This window comes from Grus americana, chromosome 9, assembly GCF_028858705.1.
Source record: "Grus americana isolate bGruAme1 chromosome 9, bGruAme1.mat, whole genome shotgun sequence".
Lineage (NCBI taxonomy): Eukaryota > Metazoa > Chordata > Aves > Gruiformes > Gruidae > Grus > Grus americana.
In genome coordinates, this window is record NC_072860.1 from 17,387,353 (window position 1) to 17,404,127 (window position 16,775).

Genomic DNA, 16,775 nt, shown 5'->3' on the forward strand with positions numbered 1-16,775 from the left:
ATCATGGGGTCACCCTGGGAAGTGCCTTAAAACCTCCCATGGCAAAATGGGTGTCCCCCAGCATCAGCGGGTCCCTAGAACTGGGACGTGGCCGTCTCCATGGTGGGCTGTGAGGCCATGGAACTGTCAGTGCCCCAGGCAGAGCGTGGTTCCCTTGTTCCCACCCCCCCCACCCCCCCACCCCCACCCCCCGCCCAGGGGAGTGCTCACTGACGGAGCCACCCCATTGCGTCGTTCCCCTGGGACAGGGAGAGCTGCAGCCCGGTCGTTGCTGCCAAGGACCATGGGTTGTCGGGGCCAGTGGCCACTCTGGGTGCTGTGGGGGCTCTGGGTGCTACCAGGTAAGTGCTGGGGTCAGTCGCACCACTGCTGGTCTGACCGGGTGACCGATACCATCTGGGTGATGGGTGATGGGTGGCGGGCTGCAAACGACTCTCCAGCTGCTTGAACACTGCAAGTTCAAGCCCAAGTGCCTGGCCAGGGTTTGCCCCATCTGTCTACTGATACCACAGCCTCGGCATGGTTCCCCAACCGAGGCATCAGAAGTGGGGGGTGGTTTGTGGGTCAAACGGGGACTCTCGCCCATGGGGATAGGATAGGTGTCTGTCTTGCTCTCAGCGTTGGTCCGGCTGTGTGTGCTGGGGTAGAGACCAGCCCTGACTGCGATGTATGGCCTGGGGGCACCTTCCTTCTGCAGCAGGGAGGAGGGATGGGGGTGATGGGGACCCTAGGCTGGTTTTTTTCCCTGTCCTGCCCTCACCAACTTGTTCTGCTGCCAGCACAAGCCAGGGATTTGGGGGAGGAGCCCCTTGCCCCCACACCGGTCCCACCAGAGCCGAGCAGCGTCTCCTCCATGGCCGACAGCACCAGCACTGAGCTGCCTCCGGACCTGGGCACATGCCAGGCGTTCTCCACCACCGCAGCCACCCGACCGGAGCACCCCTCTCCCACCGGCAGCACCACCACCTCCGCGGGCAGCCACGGCTCAGGTAAGGGCAGCAGGCAGCTAGCCGTGGGCAGGTTCCTGCCGGCTGGGGCCGCAGTGGGCTTGATCCAGCTGGGGCCGCGTCATCCCACCCTGCAGGCAGCCTGGTGCCACAGGTGACGACGACAGTGCTGGTCCCAGCCAGGAGCAGTGGTGAGCAGGGGGGGCTTTCCAGTGCAGTAGCTCTCCCCAAGGATCCGGCAACACGAGACAACCCCCAGGTAGGGGCAGGGTCTGGGGTCTCCTCGCCAGGTGCTGCCAGCCACCTGACCAGTGTCCCTCTGGCTACCACCACCACTCAGCATGAGCAGCTTACATCCCTTGCGCCAGCGGGGCCCATGGTGGGTCTTGCCGCAGGCAGTGGCGGTGCTAGGCCAGCCATAGTCACGTCATTCCCAGCTCCAGGTGTCCCTGCTGTAATGGGGACAAGCAAACCACCATCAAACAGCAGCACCGCTCCCGAGCAGGCTGTGGAAGTGTCCCGAGTGGCTCCAGACAGCATTCCTGGAGAGCCGGTCCTGGGAACAACTGTCCTTTTGCAAGAGGGGACTGCAGCCAAGCCACCCATGGGTCCTGCCGGTGCACTGAGAGGTGCCCCCCCAGCACCAGGTGGAGGTCTGTCCCCACCAGTAGCAGATGTCCCAGCTGCTCAAACAGTGCCAGAGACAAAAGCATCTTTTGCAGTCACTGGCAAATTGACTGATGCCAATGAGCTGGTGCAGCTGGGTGATGCTGTCACTGCGGAGGGAATGCCGGGGACAGCGTGGACCACAGTGCTGTCGCTCCCCCAGGATGAGCACAGCACAGGGACGTCACCCCTCAGCATCAGCAAGAGCTCTGCTAAGCCACATGCAACCGCCATGCTCCCATCCCAGGAGGTCATGCCAGAGCTGGATGAGGCCACCTTACCTCCAGCCACAGCAGCCAGCATCTCTCAGGGGACAGGCAGCCCCATGAAGCCGGCAGCAGCCTCAGCCAGCCCTGCAGCTGGCATACCCAGAGCTCCCCCCCACGCAGCCACAGAAGGAGCCAGGATGGTGGCCCCACTGTCTGCAGACCCCCCAGGCACGTTCTCAGCAAAGGTCACTTTTTCTTCTGCCACCATTGGCATCGGTGAGGCTACAGAGCCAGGGACACGTGCCTTATCCAACACTGGTCACAATGCTTCGCAGGACCCCCCTGTGCCCCCTTCTCAACCGCCTCCAGTCCTTTCCCCCCGGCTCCCCGATGGTGCTGTACCGGGTGCAGGAGAGATGCTTCCCCCCAGCCACGGCACAGTCCCCGGCACAGCAAGAGATGGGCTGCTGGGAGCCAGCACTGTCACCCGCCCCCAGGCCACCACATTAACTCCAGGCACACCAGCTATGGCGATGGATGTCACCGCTGCAGAGCACATCCCCACCACGTCATTCCCAGCTCTGGGAAGCACCGGCACTGAGCTGGTGCCTGTCAGGAGTGAGCCCAGCGACAGAGCCACAGCAGGCACTGCTTCCATGGAGACCAAGGCCACCCCAGTGGGGCTCAGCATGGGGCTGTTCCCCCACACAGCTCCTGACGGCCCTGGTGGTTCCCCTCTGGGGTCATTTGTGCACTCCACGGGGTCTCTGCTCCCCCAGACCCTCTCAGCACGCCCTGGGGCCACCATGGCAGAGGCAGCTGCAGACAGATCCCCTCCAGCCAGACCCAGTGTGGCCACATCCTTGTCCCTCATGGGTGCTGGTGGGGCAAAGGCAGATGGGGCCCCTCGAGTCACTGCTGCACCAAGATCTTCCCTCGGTGGGCATGGCATCGGGACTGGGACAGCCACCCATCCATCCTCCCTCGTTAGCCACACTCCAGTTAGTGAAGCAGGGATGGGAACAGCGTTGGCAGCCATAGTGCTGTGGGACACCAGTGCCACCCCAGCTGCACCTGATGCATCTCCTGGCCACAGTCAGCCTGGTCCCACTGTGGGCTCAGCACCCCTGGGAACTGATGTCACCCCTGGACCCACATCAGCCCCACCACTCCAGGCTGGGCCCCAACGTGGGGCAGCTCCAGGGATAGAGACGTGGTCACCCAGCACTGCACCAGATACGGGCATGGCTGTGCCAGGCACCCCAGGGTTATCCAGAGCAACCACTGCCCCTGTGGCATCACAAGCAGGTGTCCCCCCTCTCCCGGAAGGCAATCCTACTGCAGGGATGTCTCTTGGGGTGTCCCCATCCAGCATCCCCCCAGAGATGGCAACAGGCAAGTCACTGCTGACCCTGGCTACCCCACTGCCAGCAATGGGTACTTCAGGTGACCCCCACCCTGATGGCAGCACTGCAGGGCAAGTGGTAGGGACAGTGGAGGACCCAGGTGCCAGTGCAGCTCCTGTCCTGGGGACCAGTACAGTGGGGCCAGCTCCCAGCCACGTGATCGTCACCGCCAGACCATCAGCAGAGCCTCCCACCCAAGGTACTGATGCTTCCAGGACCCGGCTTCTGGTGGATCTGTCTCTCCTGCCTCCCAGGGACAGTCACTCAGCCCCATCAGTCGCGTCTGACCCCAGCTCAGCACCGGTCGTGGCCAGCCCCCTCCCCAATACCGCCAGCACGACACCCCAGCCAGGGACACTGCTGCTTCCCAAAAACGCAGCCACGGAGGGTGGTGGAGGCAGGTCCCCACTGGCAGAAGATGGCAGCACCACGCCGGCAGCTCCAGGCTCAACCCTGGTTAAAATCACATGGGAAAGTGCCACGACAGGTACCCCACACAGTGACAACACCACTCCAGGGACAGCCTCAACAGCGTCACCCCATGCTACAGCCAGCGTCACTGTTTGGCCAAGCGCAGCTGCATTGGACCACAGTTATCACACTGCTGAGCCTACAGACATGGGCATGGACGTGGCTTCTCCCACCACAGGGAATGGGGCTTCGGGGCTGTCCCTGGCAGCACGCTCTGCCCCGGGCAGCAAAAGCTCCATGGCAGTGGCCATTGTGGACACAGTGTCACCCACAGCTCCAGAGCTGGTTACAGCACCTTCCCCTGGCCTCGCTCACAGCAACACTGAGCCAGCTGTGAGCATGTCCCCTCCTGTCCCCAGGAACAGCCATCCAGCAGTGGTGGCATCCTCCATTCCTGAGGATGAGCCCTCAGGTGGGCTCTCCTCGCTGACTGTTGGCCACACACATGCATGGGAGACTACAGCCGCGTCCTGGTCAGGTGTTGGGGGTTCCACCACCTGGGCAGACGCCACCCCCTCTGAGAGTGGTGCTGAGGGTGCAGCACCACCAGCCACCATGAGCAGCACCCATGTGCCTGTCTCCAACACTGCTGGCGCAAGCCCAGCCACCGTGCCAGCCGCCAGCGTTTCCCCCAGCAACACCATCCTGCCAGCCACCTCAGCCGGTGGGGAGACCTTCATGGAGACTGAGACCACTGCAGCCGTGCCGTCTGCCTCCGCAAAGGCCACCAGCACCAGCAGTGCCCTGTCCCCCGCTGTCACACACAACGAGGCAGGTGGAGGCAGGCAACCTGTCCTATCCCCAGCAGCACGTACCCCCTCCATGGAGACAACCGCCAGGTCCTGGGATGTCCTTGGTCCCAGCTCTGCCACCATGGCGCCTGATTCACCCCTGCCCAGCCCACACAGCCCAGTGGAGGAGCCAGCAACAGCCCCCTTGTCCACAGTCGGTGTTGGTATGGCTGGGCAGCCGGCAGCTGGACGGACCCCCACTGAGCTGGCAACAGGCGCCACTTCTCCCACAGCTGGCACCAGCCATGCCGTGGGACAGGCAGTGAGCATGTCACCTCTCAGAACCCAGACGTTCCTGGGGGCACCTGCCTGGGGGGACAAAACAGCCATCACTGCAGGCAGCACCACGGCCATCACTGCAGGCAGCACCAGAGCCATCGCTGCAGGCAGCACCACGGCCATCGCTGCAGGCAGCACCATGGCCATCACTGCAGGCAGCACCAGAGCCATCACTGCAGGCAGCACCACGGCCATCACTGCAGGCAGCACCAGAGCCATCACTGCAGGCAGCACCGCGGCCATCACTGCAGGCAGCACCGCGGCCATCACTGCAGGCAGCACCAGAACCATCACTGCAGGCAGCACCACGGCCATCACTGCAGGCAGCACCAGAGCCATCACTGCAGGCAGCACCACGGCCATCACTGCAGGCAGCACCAGAGCCATCACTGCAGGCAGCACCGCGGCCATCACTGCAGGCAGCACCGCGGCCATCACTGCAGGCAGCACCAGAGCCATCACTGCAGGCAGCACCAGAGCCATCACTGCAGGCAGCACCAGAGCCATCACTGCAGGCAGCACCACGGCCATCACTGCAGGCAGCACCAGAGCCATCACTGCAGGCAGCACCAGAGCCATCACTGCAGGCAGCACCGCGGCCATCACTGCAGGCAGCACCAGAGCCATCACTGCAGGCAGCACCACGGCCATCACTGCAGGCAGCACCAGAGCCATCACTGCAGGCAGCACCACGGCCATCACTGCAGGCAGCACCAGAGCCATCACTGCAGGCAGCACCGCGGCCATCACTGCAGGCAGCACCGCGGCCATCACTGCAGGCAGCACCAGAACCATTGCTGCAGGCAGCACCACGGCCATCACTGCAGGCAGCACTGCGGCCATCACTGCAGGCAGCACCAGAGCCATCACTGCAGGCAGCACCAGAACCATTGCTGCAGGCAGCACCACGGCCATCACTGCAGGCAGCACCAGAGCCATCACTGCAGGCAGCACTGCGGCCATCACTGCAGGCAGCACCGCGGCCATCACTGCAGGCAGCACCAGAACCATTGCTGCAGGCAGCACCACGGCCATCACTGCAGGCAGCACCGCGGCCATCGCTGCAGGCAGCACTACAGTCATCACTGCAGGCAGCACCAGAGCCATCACTGCAGGCAGCACCACGGCCATCACTGCAGGCAGCACCGCAGCCATCACTGCAGGCAGCACCAGAGCCATCACTGCAGGCAGCACCAGAACCATCACTGCAGGCAGCACTGCGGCCATCACTGCAGGCAGCACCAGAACCATCACTGCAGGCAGCACCACGGCCATCACTGCAGGCAGCACCAGAGCCATCACTGCAGGCAGCACCAGAACCATCACTGCAGGCAGCACCAGAACCATCACTGCAGGCAGCACTGAGGCCATCACTGCAGGCAACACCATGGCTGTTGCACCCACAGCCCCAGTGAGCCCGGCCAAGGAGGTGGGAGGTCTCCCGGCCCCAGGCACTGCAGCACCAAGACCACCAGCCACCACCAGTCCTGTCACCACCCCAGCTCCTGCATTTGGGACACAGAGGGGACCAGCCACAGCAGCAAGGACATCTGTCCACACCACTGCTGGCCACAGAAATCCTGCCCCTGAGCCACAACCCACCCATAGGCCTATCAGTAAGTAGATTTTCTTCTTCCCAAAGCAAAGAGCAGGAAGGGGTTGTCAGCTGCCCGAGCACTGTGATGGCTGAGGGTACAGCCTGGCCCGGGGTGACTTGTCTGCATTGCATGTTGGGCTGCCAGATTCATGGGGAAAGGTGAAATAGGCCATCTGAGAGCATCCTATTCCAAGTTAAAAAATGGGTTACAAGCCATCAGAGCACTGGTCCAGCCAGGAGGAGCGCAGACACAGCATCTCCGTGGCAAGGCAGTGAGCTTGCCCCAGCCGCAGGAAGGATAGAGCAGACATTAATGTTTTTCACCTTTTTTATTAATCTCCTGCCCGTGTCAGTGCCGGCGGCCTCGCTCTACCCTTTCAGCACGGAGGGAGGAGACCAAGAGTGCATACAGAGGATGGTGGATTTTAACTCCCCCCTGTTCAAGCCAGAGATCGGGTTCCCCTTCGGGAAGTCACTGCGGGATGTTCTCTACGTGAGTCCCCCCCCTCACCAAGCATGTAAGGGATGTGCAACCTCTTTGGTAGAAAAAAACCCCAAACATGGAAATGGAGCAAAACCCAAATTTCATCTGAATGTTTTTGGGTTTTTTTTCAATTTGAAATGGCATGTTTCTACTGTCCCATGGAGGCTTAAAGTCACATGGGCCAGGCAGGAGCTGCCTGCAGTGTTGGCAAATAACGAGTTATTTTTGATTAGTTTACAGATAATGGACAGATCATTTTCCCACCCACGGACAACTATGTCCCCTCCAACCCCAACCCGCCTCCCACAGGCTTCAGTGGCTGGGAGGGTCTGCCGATGGTGGCCGCCTTTTGGGACGACGCAGATTTCTCCCAGGGCATAGGCACCACTTGGTACCAGGTCGGGGCCACCAAAGATGTTCTTCTGGGAGACCCCAGCTCCCAGCTCATCCATTAAACACTCTCTCTTGCCAACCGGCAGGAGTACTCTACCCTCAGCTCTACCCGAGACCCCCTTGTCCGTGATGTGGAAGCAAAGATTGAGAAATACCTGAAAACACCCTATGTAGCAAAATGGACCTTGAAGGTGACGTGGGAGAAGGCTCCAGCGTACCCATCCCGGCGGGATGACACTCAGGTGAGCAGTGGGCGACCCAGGTGATGAAGGGGATGGCCACCAGCAATGGCCAGGGCAGGGCTGGGCTGCTGGTCTCCTGTGGCTTCATGTGGGCGTTTTGGGTCTCACTGCCTCAGTCTGCACTGGCTTTGGGGGTGCTAAGGGGGTGCCTTGGGTTTCTCCAGACGAGCACCTACCAGGCGGTCCTCACCACCGATGGCAACCTCTCCTTCGCCCTGCTGCTCTACCAGGATGGAGGGATGCGGTGGGACTACACCAAGCTGGCTGCAGGCAACGTGCTGATCGGCTTCTCCAGGTGCTGCGCACATGTGTGGCTGCGTTTTGGGCCAGCAGGGATTTCTCTCAGCACTATGTTGGGAACATCAGAGATGTTATCCCCAGGAGAACCCAGCTCCTACCCCCAGAGCAACCCTGTTCTGTTTAAACCCTCTCTCCTGCACCACAGCAGTTCCCACCCCAACTCCTCTATGGGGAGCAGAGGACGGTTACATTGGGAGGGTGACCCCAAATCTCTTCTCTCCACACAGCGGCGATGGCTATGCCCAAAATAATGAGCTGACTCAAAAGCCACTGGCTGTCAAGTACCGACCTGACGAGCACAGCAGCGCTGGCACCGGTACGGCACCGGGGGAGCCCTCGGGGGGTGTGGGGATGGAGGGAGCTGTGTGCTCTGCCCTGCAAGCACATCCCCAGCACACATCCCTGCGAGGCAATGGGCCAGCAAAGTAACCAGGCCAGGGCTGGCCACCAAGAGCAGAGCACAGGGTGTCCCGTGTCCTGCTGTGGTTTGCCACTGCCACGCTGGCTCTAGAGGGAGCCTGGAGACCTCGTGTGAGGTCAATGGCCGGGGACGGTTGTCCCACGGGATCCACCTCGCACAAGGCGAGACCCTGGCCAAGCTGTGCTGTTCTCCGGTTGCTCCCCTAGATGTGCGCGGACTGTGGATATACAGGCTGGACAGTCGCTCCCGGGTGAACTACAGGCTGCGGTGCCTGGTGTGGCTGGATGCACAGCCTGCGCCCGCTGCCTGGAACAGCAAGCTGCTGCCATGCCCCTGCTCCCGGCCCCAGGCAGAGCTGGACCCCCGCTATCTCTGGAGCAGAGGTGCTGAGTGTGGTCTCCCCGGGCCAGCTACAAGGTTGGGGGGACAATGGTGGGGTCTGCTCTGCCTGTGGGGGTGTCTGTAATCCCCTGCACTGTTTCAGGCCCGGCAGATGCCTCTGTGAGGATGCTGCGCACTGCGGCCCCCAGCCTGGCTGGAGCTGGGGTGCGGTGTCTGTACCAAGATGGGAGCTTGCTCGAAGGCTGGCAGGAGAGAGCCTGGAGCCTCCCCATCCACCCCGGGGCTGGTAAGCACACATCACTTCTCCCTCACCCTAAACCACCCCGAACACCCAGCACTCTGTAGGCGCAGCAGGGACCCCAACGTCCCCCACCGTCTGGCCGCCTTCCTCCGCAGACAGGGAGCTGGAGGCATTCGACTGGTGCTGCCGGCATGTGGGGAAGCCCCTGTTCTGTGCCAGGTTTGCTGAGAAGAGACCGAGGGTCGGCTGCGAGGGATATGTGCCACCCACCCCCGGTGAGCCCCCAGGTCTCTACCTCCTCTGTGCCAGAGTACTGAGTGGGTGGCACAGCCGTACACAGACCCCATGCATTAACCACACTTTGCAGCACCCCGGTGGGGACTGCTGAGCCCAGCGCAGCACCGGGGACTGCTCTCCTCTGTACAATGACAGCAGCATTTGCTTTTCTTCCTCCTCCCAAAACGGCTCTGTCTCCTTTGAACCCCAGCTGGTGCCTTTGGGGACCCCCACATCACCACCCTGGATGGACTCACCTACACCTTCAATGGGCTTGGGGACTTTGTCCTGCTGCTGGCCAGCGATGCCTGGACCAGCTTTGTGCTACATGGGCGCACAGCCCGGACCAACATGGCCCAGGCCACCAACTTTGTGGCCTTCGCTGCCCAGTACATCTCTGCCACCATCACAACAGTGAGTAGGAGCGACCTGGGTATCAGTTTGAGCTTCTAACAGGAGAGACCCCTCTGGCAGCTCAGACATCGCCTCTCCATCACCTAAAAGTGGCCAGGACCCAAGGAGCATCCCCTCTCCTCTTTCTGCCACCTCCCACCACCCCAACAAAGTGCTAATAGCAGTGTGTTGGACTAAGACTAACGAGACATAGCTCTAATCTCTCTTGCAAGCTGGCCAGCAAGGGTCTGGAGCTCTGCAGAAACATGGTCTGCTCCACCCTCTTCAATGCATAGCCTTCACCCTGACCATCGGTCTCCTCCAGACATGTTAGTACAAGCGCGTACTCTTCCTTGCTTTGCAGAATTGCTCCCCACGCCCCTTTCAGTAAGCAAAATCTCCTGGTGTCACCAGAAGCAGCCACTAAGCAGCATCAGAAGGGGTCTCAGAGCCTGGAGCCCACCAGCACAGCTCTCCATGCTGTCATGGTCAGCCAAGCAGGGATGGTGGCCTGTGCATGCCCCATGTCAGCAGTGACGGGGGTCAGCTTGCTGTCTTCTTCTGTGCAACCATCGAAGCTGCTTTATCATGTGTTTTCTGGTGCCAACATGGCCCACAGGTCTAAGCCTCTCTGCCAGGGCTGGAGCAGGACAGGGTTTAGCTCAAGTGTCCCCAGCACAGGGGGACGGCAGGAAGGGACAAGCAGTGGGGCTGACTGGGACATCTGCCGTGATTTGCAGGTTGAGTGGACCTTGGGAAGCCAGGGTGACATCCAAGTCCTCCTGAACAACAAAACGATCCAGTTTTCCTATTCCCAAGGTGAGCAGGATGTTAAATGTTAAATGTATCTGGGGGGGGATGAGGAGTGTCCCCATCCCACAGGGGTGGATGGGGAGCACTCCCCTCACCAAACTCAGGGGCATCGTTTCAGACCCCAGCCTTGCATGGACTCTCCCTCTATACTCTCCTTCTCTTGCAGACATGGGTGCCGCAGTATACTACAGCCCCGGTGTTCTGCTGGTCAATGCCTCCTCCATCACGGCCATCTTTGACGGGGCCATCGCTGTCTCCATCTCAGCTGCCTCTGGGATCCTCAGTGTGGTCTGCAGCCTGCCCGATCAGTACTGCAACAACACCAAGGGCCTCCTGGGTGAGGACTTCTGGCACCACTGCAGAGTCAGGGTGCAAAGTCCCCTTCCCACCCTAAAGCAGGCTGGAAGGCACTGGGGGAACGTGTTTGTGAGGGCAGGGACCCTGAGTCTAAACTAAACACCAGCCAGCACCAGAGAGGAGGTCAACCCCAGCATGGGGGACTCCAGTTCTCTGGTGATGCTCCACCAGGTGTGTGGGACCACGACCCTGCAGATGACTTCCAGATGCCGAATGGTACCAGCATCTCTGTGAACAGCAGCGAGAAGGAGATCTACAGCTATGGGATGACCTGTAAGTCCAGGCTCAGGATCCACCTTGATGATCCCCCTGTTCCTGCACCTTCTGGCCATGCTTTGGCTGGAGACATTTAGACGCCCGAGCAAAAGTGATGCCAGGGAAACCCTTTGGTCTCCTCGCTGCTCTGTAGAAATGAGCCCTAAAATATTACAAACCTTAAAATCCCAAGGCCATACCCATGGTGTGCTCTCTTGCAGGGGCTGTTGGAGAGCACAGGCTGTTTGCTCAGCCTCTGGACTCATTGGTAATGAACTTCACGCCCACCTTCTTGTCTCAGCTGTGGCAGGAGAACAAAAGCCAGTACCAGCTGGCAGCCTCGCAGTGCCACGGCAGCAAGGAGTGCATCTATGATGTGCTGAGCACAGGGGACGTGGCCTTGGGCCTGGCCACCCAGAGCCTTGCAGCTGACTTTCAGCAGAAGAAGGCAGTACTCAGTAAGTGGGGCAGATCCTCACCTCCAAGAGGGCACAGCTTGGGTAACCAGCCAGTGCCCTGCTCCCTCCCTGGGCTCTCTTGCTCCATGTGAGGCAGGAGAGAAGTTACCAAGGTCTTGGAGTTGCATTGCTTGGCTGGCTGGTCTGCAAGCCTGGGAGATGCCACCACGCTGTGCAACACGAGGGCCTTGGTGGTGGACAGCTATGGCAGCATCTGCCTGGGGTCCCATCCTCACCAGGAGGGACTCAGAGCCAAGGGGTGCCAAGGCCGTGTAGCAAACAACCAGCTGTGTGCTGGGCTGCTCTTTCCTCAGACGCCTTCCCTCCCGTCATCACTGGTGACGCATCACTCATGGCCTTCAGGACAGAAAGGGTCATGAGGCAGTACCGTGCTGTGGGGGAGGGCGCGCGCTTCGTCCCCCACCTCTCGCCAGAGCTCAACATATCAGGTAAGGAGGAGAGGTGGGGCAGCTGAGTGGGGATGGGGGGACACAGGTCATCCAGTCCCTTTCTTTTGCCACTTCCTCTGACTCCCGCTTCTCCCCCCGGCAGAGAGCGGCACCCTGACGTGGGAGCCCCGCGGGACGGCCCCGTTCACCGTCAGCCTGGAGGCTGTCGGGTCCAACAACCTCTCCGCCCTCCTCCAGCTCCGCTTCACCCTCTGCAGCTGCAGCAGGAGCCAGGAGTGCGACTACAGCAACACTGTCACCCTGGGGCAGTCCTCCCTGCAGGTAGTGTGCCAGAAAGCTCCTCCGGTGCCACACCGTGCCTGTCCCCATGACAGCCATGCAGGCTGTCTTCTCCGTCCACCTGTCCTCCTCGTGTTCCCTAAGCCAGTGTCACCGTCCCCTTCCCAGCTGGCAGCCTGCAGGTGTGAGGGCGGCTACTCGGGTCCCTTCTGCCAGGACCCTCCAGACCCCTGTGCCCAGGGATGCTTCCCCGGCGTGGGCTGCGACTCTCACACCGGCTGCGGCCCCTGCCCGGCCGGCCTGACCGGTGACGGGTGGCACTGCTCAGGTGACGAGGGCTCGCCATAGCCGCTGGGAACTCGGGGTGCCTGTGGGACCCCAGCCAAGGTATTTCTCCTGGTGCCATGCTGCATTGCCTCGGCAGATGTGGACGAGTGCGCACAGGGGATGGTGTGCCCGGGTAACGCCACCTGCACCAACACAGTGGGCAGCTACGCCTGCTCCTGCACAGCTGGCGAGGAGGGTGAGTACAGGCGCCCTGGTGGGCACGGTCCTTGTCCCCATCACCTCCCCCCCAGGCCCCAGTGGAAGAGGGGGCTCCCGTGGGACCCAAACTGGCTGGAGAGGGGTGGAGGGGGAGCTGGCCAGGTTCTGCACCCAAGCCCTTGCTGTCCTTAACAGAAGGGACCAGTCCAGCTGACCCTCGTGCTCCCAGGCAGCAGATCTCACTAATCTGCCAGGAAGGGAAACTTTTCCCATGCAATTTTTCTCTTTAAGTAAAAAAAATTCTCATCATATCAAAGTTCAAATGCACATGTGGAGGTTGGGGGGCTAAAATCAAATCCTGTTTTCAGATAGCTGTGGCGGGGTTGGCATGATGGTTTTTGCTCCTGTGGTAATGCATCAGGCTGGGATTTCACAAAGGCTAAAGGCTCCAGCTGGGAAGAGGGGATGCAGGGCTTTTCCTTCAGGATCTGAGTTTGTACTAAAAGTCTTAATGCTTAAAAAAAATACAAAAAAATTGGGAGAAAGGGATTATAGAGTGGTTGAGGATGGATCAGTGCGCTGGGGCTCTGCCCCTGCAGTCAGCCTTGTGCCTCCGCATCATGCGGGCTCCCGGTCCCACAGATAAGGGGCCAGGCTGTGGCTCAGCCTGCGACTCCCGCTCCTGCCCCGAGGGCTACTGCAGCAACGGGGGACACTGCCACCGGCACCCCACCACCTGCACCCCCATCTGCGCCTGCCCCCCGGCTTTCATCGACCAGCACTGCCTGGTGGCAGGGGGGGATTTTCAACCACTGCCCAGCACAGGTGGGTGCCTGTACCCAATGGGGGGTGAACCCCAACCCCACTTGCCCCAGCCCTGGGATGCCAGAGCCACCGCTGTGGCTTCCCCCCAGCAGATCTTCCCCGGAGAAGTGTCCAGCTGCGGGTCAGAACACTGCAAAATGCCACTGCCGGGGAAGTCAACGGCACTGTATGTCACCGGAGGGGATGGGCTCGGGGAGGGGGACACACCAGCACACCGGGCAGCATGGCAGCTTGGGGTGCCTGTGCTTCTGTGCACCTCCCTCCCACGGGATCCCTGGGGATCCAGCAGATCCACAGGGCCGGAGGGAGGCAGCGCCAGCCACATGATGCCGGCTGCGGCCGTGGCCATGTGCCAGGTCCCCAGCATGTGAACAAAAGGCCAGAGCAGCCTTTGGGGCTCAGCCATGGTGCCTGCATTGCCCTTCAGCCTCTCTCCGTGCTGGGGCTGTCCTGCCTTCCCCTAATGCCCTCCCACTCCCCCCACCACAGGTTTCAGCCATCCTGGGCTCCCTGGAGGTAAAGACTTTCCAGAGCAACACCAACATCACCCAGACGTGAGTCGGCTGTGGAGCGGCCCCATGCCCACCCCAGGGAGCTGGTGGGGCAGGGCTGGGCATGGGGCCACAGGGTTTGGGACAAAAAGGGCATTTTCCCTCACCCCCCCACCCCAGAGTCTGTTTTTCCAGCCCTGACGCTGATAAACCCTTGGAGAGACAAGCCCCATGGCACCTTCCATCTCCTGCCTCATCCCTTCTTTACCACCCCCCAAATGGGGAAACTGAGGTATGGTGAGACTCGGTCACTCTGTGATGCAGCAGCAGCTCTGCCAGCAGCCCCGTCTTTTCCCTGCAGGACAGACAACAATGGCTTCACCTTCACGGTGGTGTCCGAGTTTGCCTATGACAACCGTGGCACCGTCATCCGGTTCCTGAACGAGGAGCTGCCGAGGGCCATCACCAGTGCCTTCAACGGGCAACGAGGATGGCGGGAGGTGGGCACACACCTCCTCTTCCAGCACCTGCACCGGGACAACATCACTGACCTGGTGAAGCGTGAGTTGGTCCCGGTGCTGAGCTGGGGAGCCCGGGAGGAGCACCTCAAAGTGTGCCCTGGGATTCGGGTAACACCTCTGGGGGAAGTGGGTGGCAGTCCCCACCCCAGGCACGGACCCAGCTCAGGGAGACCTGGAAAAGCATCAAGGGGTGATGCTGCCGTGTGGCTGAACCCATGCCGTTCCTCCCCAGTGTCAGTGGCTGAGCTGAGGCGCTATTTCCCCTGTGGTCTGTACGGCTACAAAGGCTACCGGCTCCACTACGTGGGGACCATTGGCTTCATCTGCATCTCGCCTTGCAAGATGGGCTACTGCCAGCATGGCGGCCGGTGCCAGCACCTGCTTGAGGGGCCCACGTGCAGGTAGAAGCAGAACTGGGGACAGACAAGGCCACCGGGCATGGCTGCATCTCCCCATGACATCACTGCTCTTCCCTCCCCATCCGCAGCTGCCTCCCCTTCTCCATCTTCTCCCCTGCCGGTACCCAGTGCGAGCAACTGGCCATCAGCCTCGCCGCCTTCCTCGGCATCTTGCTGGGAGCCCTGGCTCTGCTCTGCCTCCTGCTCACCATCGCCTGCCTGGCCTTGCACCTCTGCCGCCGGCACTGCCACCAGCACCAGGGGTGAGCCATGGGCTGGACCCACACAGGGGTGGGAGCTGTGGGTGCGTCAGGGAAGGAGATTGGGTGTCAGGAAGAAAAACTGGTGGAAAATCCATCTCTGCAAGATCCTCCACTGGTGGTACCCGTCTGGCCCAGGCAGGAGGAGCCTGCCCTAGGGAACAGGCTGAGCCGGGTGGTCTTTTAGCATCTTGAAGCCCCTTTCCCAGTCATCTACTGCTCAGGGGTGTGATAACATCAGCGAGTTGAACATTACCTTCCCTTTTCCCCCATGTCAGGGAATATTTGCATTTCTTCCTCATTTCACCCAGTGCTTGGTTGCAGATGCTCTTTCTATCTAATTTTAATCTGAATACTGTCCAAATGATTTCCACTGCAATTTATGTTGCTCTGGAAAGAGTTGATCTGGAGCAAAAAAAAAAGGCTGTTGCAGGACTGGACCTTGCTCTTCTGCAGAGCAGGGAGTTAGCAGATGGTTGATGAGGTGCAAGGCCGGGTTGGAAGCACCAGCACCTCCTTCTCTCCTCCCCAGCCCTTGGTCCCAGCGTGGCATCCATGCTTAGGGGAAGCTCAGCACCCCAAGCCCCCCACGCTGGTTGGAGCTGTGTCCTACCCCTGCTGCCAGCTCCTTGCTGGGAAGCGCCCCTGTTCATTTGCACCTGTGGCAAGGCCAGGAATTGCATGTGCACAGCAACTGAGGCTTTTCCTCCTCTCGTAGCCTCATCTTGCCCCCACACTCAGTCACTGCTCCCCACTCCCATCTGACCCAGGCACCAGGACCAGGCAGGGGCTCTCCCGGACCCCCTGACATGTCATCCCCTTTCTGCTCCCCCCATGCTAGAGTCAAGGAGACCTTCTGGAGGCCACGACCTTTCCCCTGTGAGTACATCCCTGTGAAACCTCCCACCCTGGCTCTGCTTCACTCTGGTCATCTTCAAGCTCTGCTCATCTTCCCCACTCCAGCCCTGATGACAGCAGGAGAGCGGGCAGAGACCTCCTGCTCCCACTCCCCGGAAAGGCATTGGGAACTACAGCTGCAGGCCATCGACCCCTCAGTCCAGGTCTGCTCAGGGTTTATCGTCCCCATGGGGTGTCAGGGTGGGGGACCATGGGCTGGGAACTGAAGTCCTGGCCCTGTGTCTCAAAGATGCTTGGGAATCATGCCTCATCCTGCAGCATCACGGATGCTTTGGCTGGCATTGGGATCTATGACTCTGTCTGAGCTTGTCGCAAAGACCAGAGCCTGTGCAGCACCAACAGCACGGGGTGACCTGTCCCTCCTTTACAGATAAAGATCCAGAGACCCCACGTCAGGCCCCCGAGCCACCCCTCTCAGCAGCCCTAGCCTGCCACTGGTCCTGCCCCGGCGCCTCCGGGCTCACAGAGGAGCCAGACGCTGCTGCCAGCTCCGCTGCCGGCTCTCAGGGTCTCTGGCAACAGTGCCTGTGTGGAGGCAGGGGATGGGCAGCTGCCTTTTGGGGTCTGATCTTTGTGGGAGGATTCATTCTGGAGGAGGTGCTTTTTTTGAATGAAAAAGGTGGGTTTATGTTGGGTGGCCAAAGCAAGAGGATTTCACCTTCCCCTGAGGACCTGCAGAGGCAACCAGGATAGTACTGGAGTGTGTCTGCACCAGGGTATGCTAGGTGTGGCAACACAATGATTATAACCCATTAGGAACAAAATAGAATAAACCAAAAATTATGGCATGCTGCTAAGTTGCCTGTACCCCATGGTGCCCGTGCACCAGCCCTGCTTTCCTGTCAC

At 60.7% G+C, this 16,775-nt stretch overlaps 1 protein-coding gene across 4 annotated transcripts; it reads left to right on the forward strand.

Annotated features, from left to right (window-relative positions):
* The first annotated feature begins 6,014 nt into the window (after positions 1-6,014).
* On the forward strand, positions 6,015-16,714 carry MUC4 (mucin 4, cell surface associated). 4 transcript variants are annotated; one of them, XM_054834788.1, is made up of 27 exons: positions 6,015-6,385; positions 6,720-6,859; positions 7,084-7,248; positions 7,330-7,485; positions 7,650-7,780; positions 8,013-8,101; positions 8,413-8,589; positions 8,691-8,834; positions 8,945-9,064; positions 9,277-9,479; positions 10,199-10,277; positions 10,438-10,608; positions 10,800-10,901; positions 11,105-11,341; positions 11,656-11,790; positions 11,894-12,072; positions 12,199-12,358; positions 12,455-12,553; positions 13,159-13,341; positions 13,431-13,507; positions 13,831-13,895; positions 14,194-14,393; positions 14,586-14,754; positions 14,841-15,014; positions 15,853-15,890; positions 15,975-16,072; positions 16,300-16,714. In XM_054834788.1, exons 1-27 carry the CDS (start codon positions 6,157-6,159, stop codon positions 16,354-16,356), a joined length of 3,777 nt encoding a protein of 1,258 aa, XP_054690763.1. In that variant the 5' UTR covers positions 6,015-6,156; the 3' UTR covers positions 16,357-16,714. The 4 variants fall into 4 exon arrangements, 3 of the variants coding, with proteins under 3 accessions (XP_054690763.1, XP_054690765.1, XP_054690766.1); XM_054834790.1 differs by lacking the exon at positions 8,413-8,589; XR_008578232.1 differs by lacking the exons at positions 14,841-15,014; positions 15,853-15,890; positions 15,975-16,072; positions 16,300-16,714 and adding an exon at positions 14,013-14,124 and having other exon boundaries at positions 14,175-14,393; positions 14,586-14,725.
* Positions 16,715-16,775: the final 61 nt, after the last annotated feature.

What these genes read in the sequence shown, in the direction of transcription:
- MUC4 (XM_054834788.1), top strand. Translation starts at nt 6,157, where the DNA reads ATGGCTGTTGCACCCACAGCCCCAGTGAGCCCGGCCAAGGAGGTGGGA. An exon ending in TGACGGGTGGCACTGCTCAG is followed by an intron (nt 12,359 to 12,454) that starts GTGACGAGGGCT and finishes TTGCCTCGGCAG; the next exon opens with ATGTGGACGAGTGCGCACAG. An exon ending in AACACCAACATCACCCAGAC is followed by an intron (nt 13,896 to 14,193) that starts GTGAGTCGGCTG and finishes TTTTCCCTGCAG; the next exon opens with GACAGACAACAATGGCTTCA.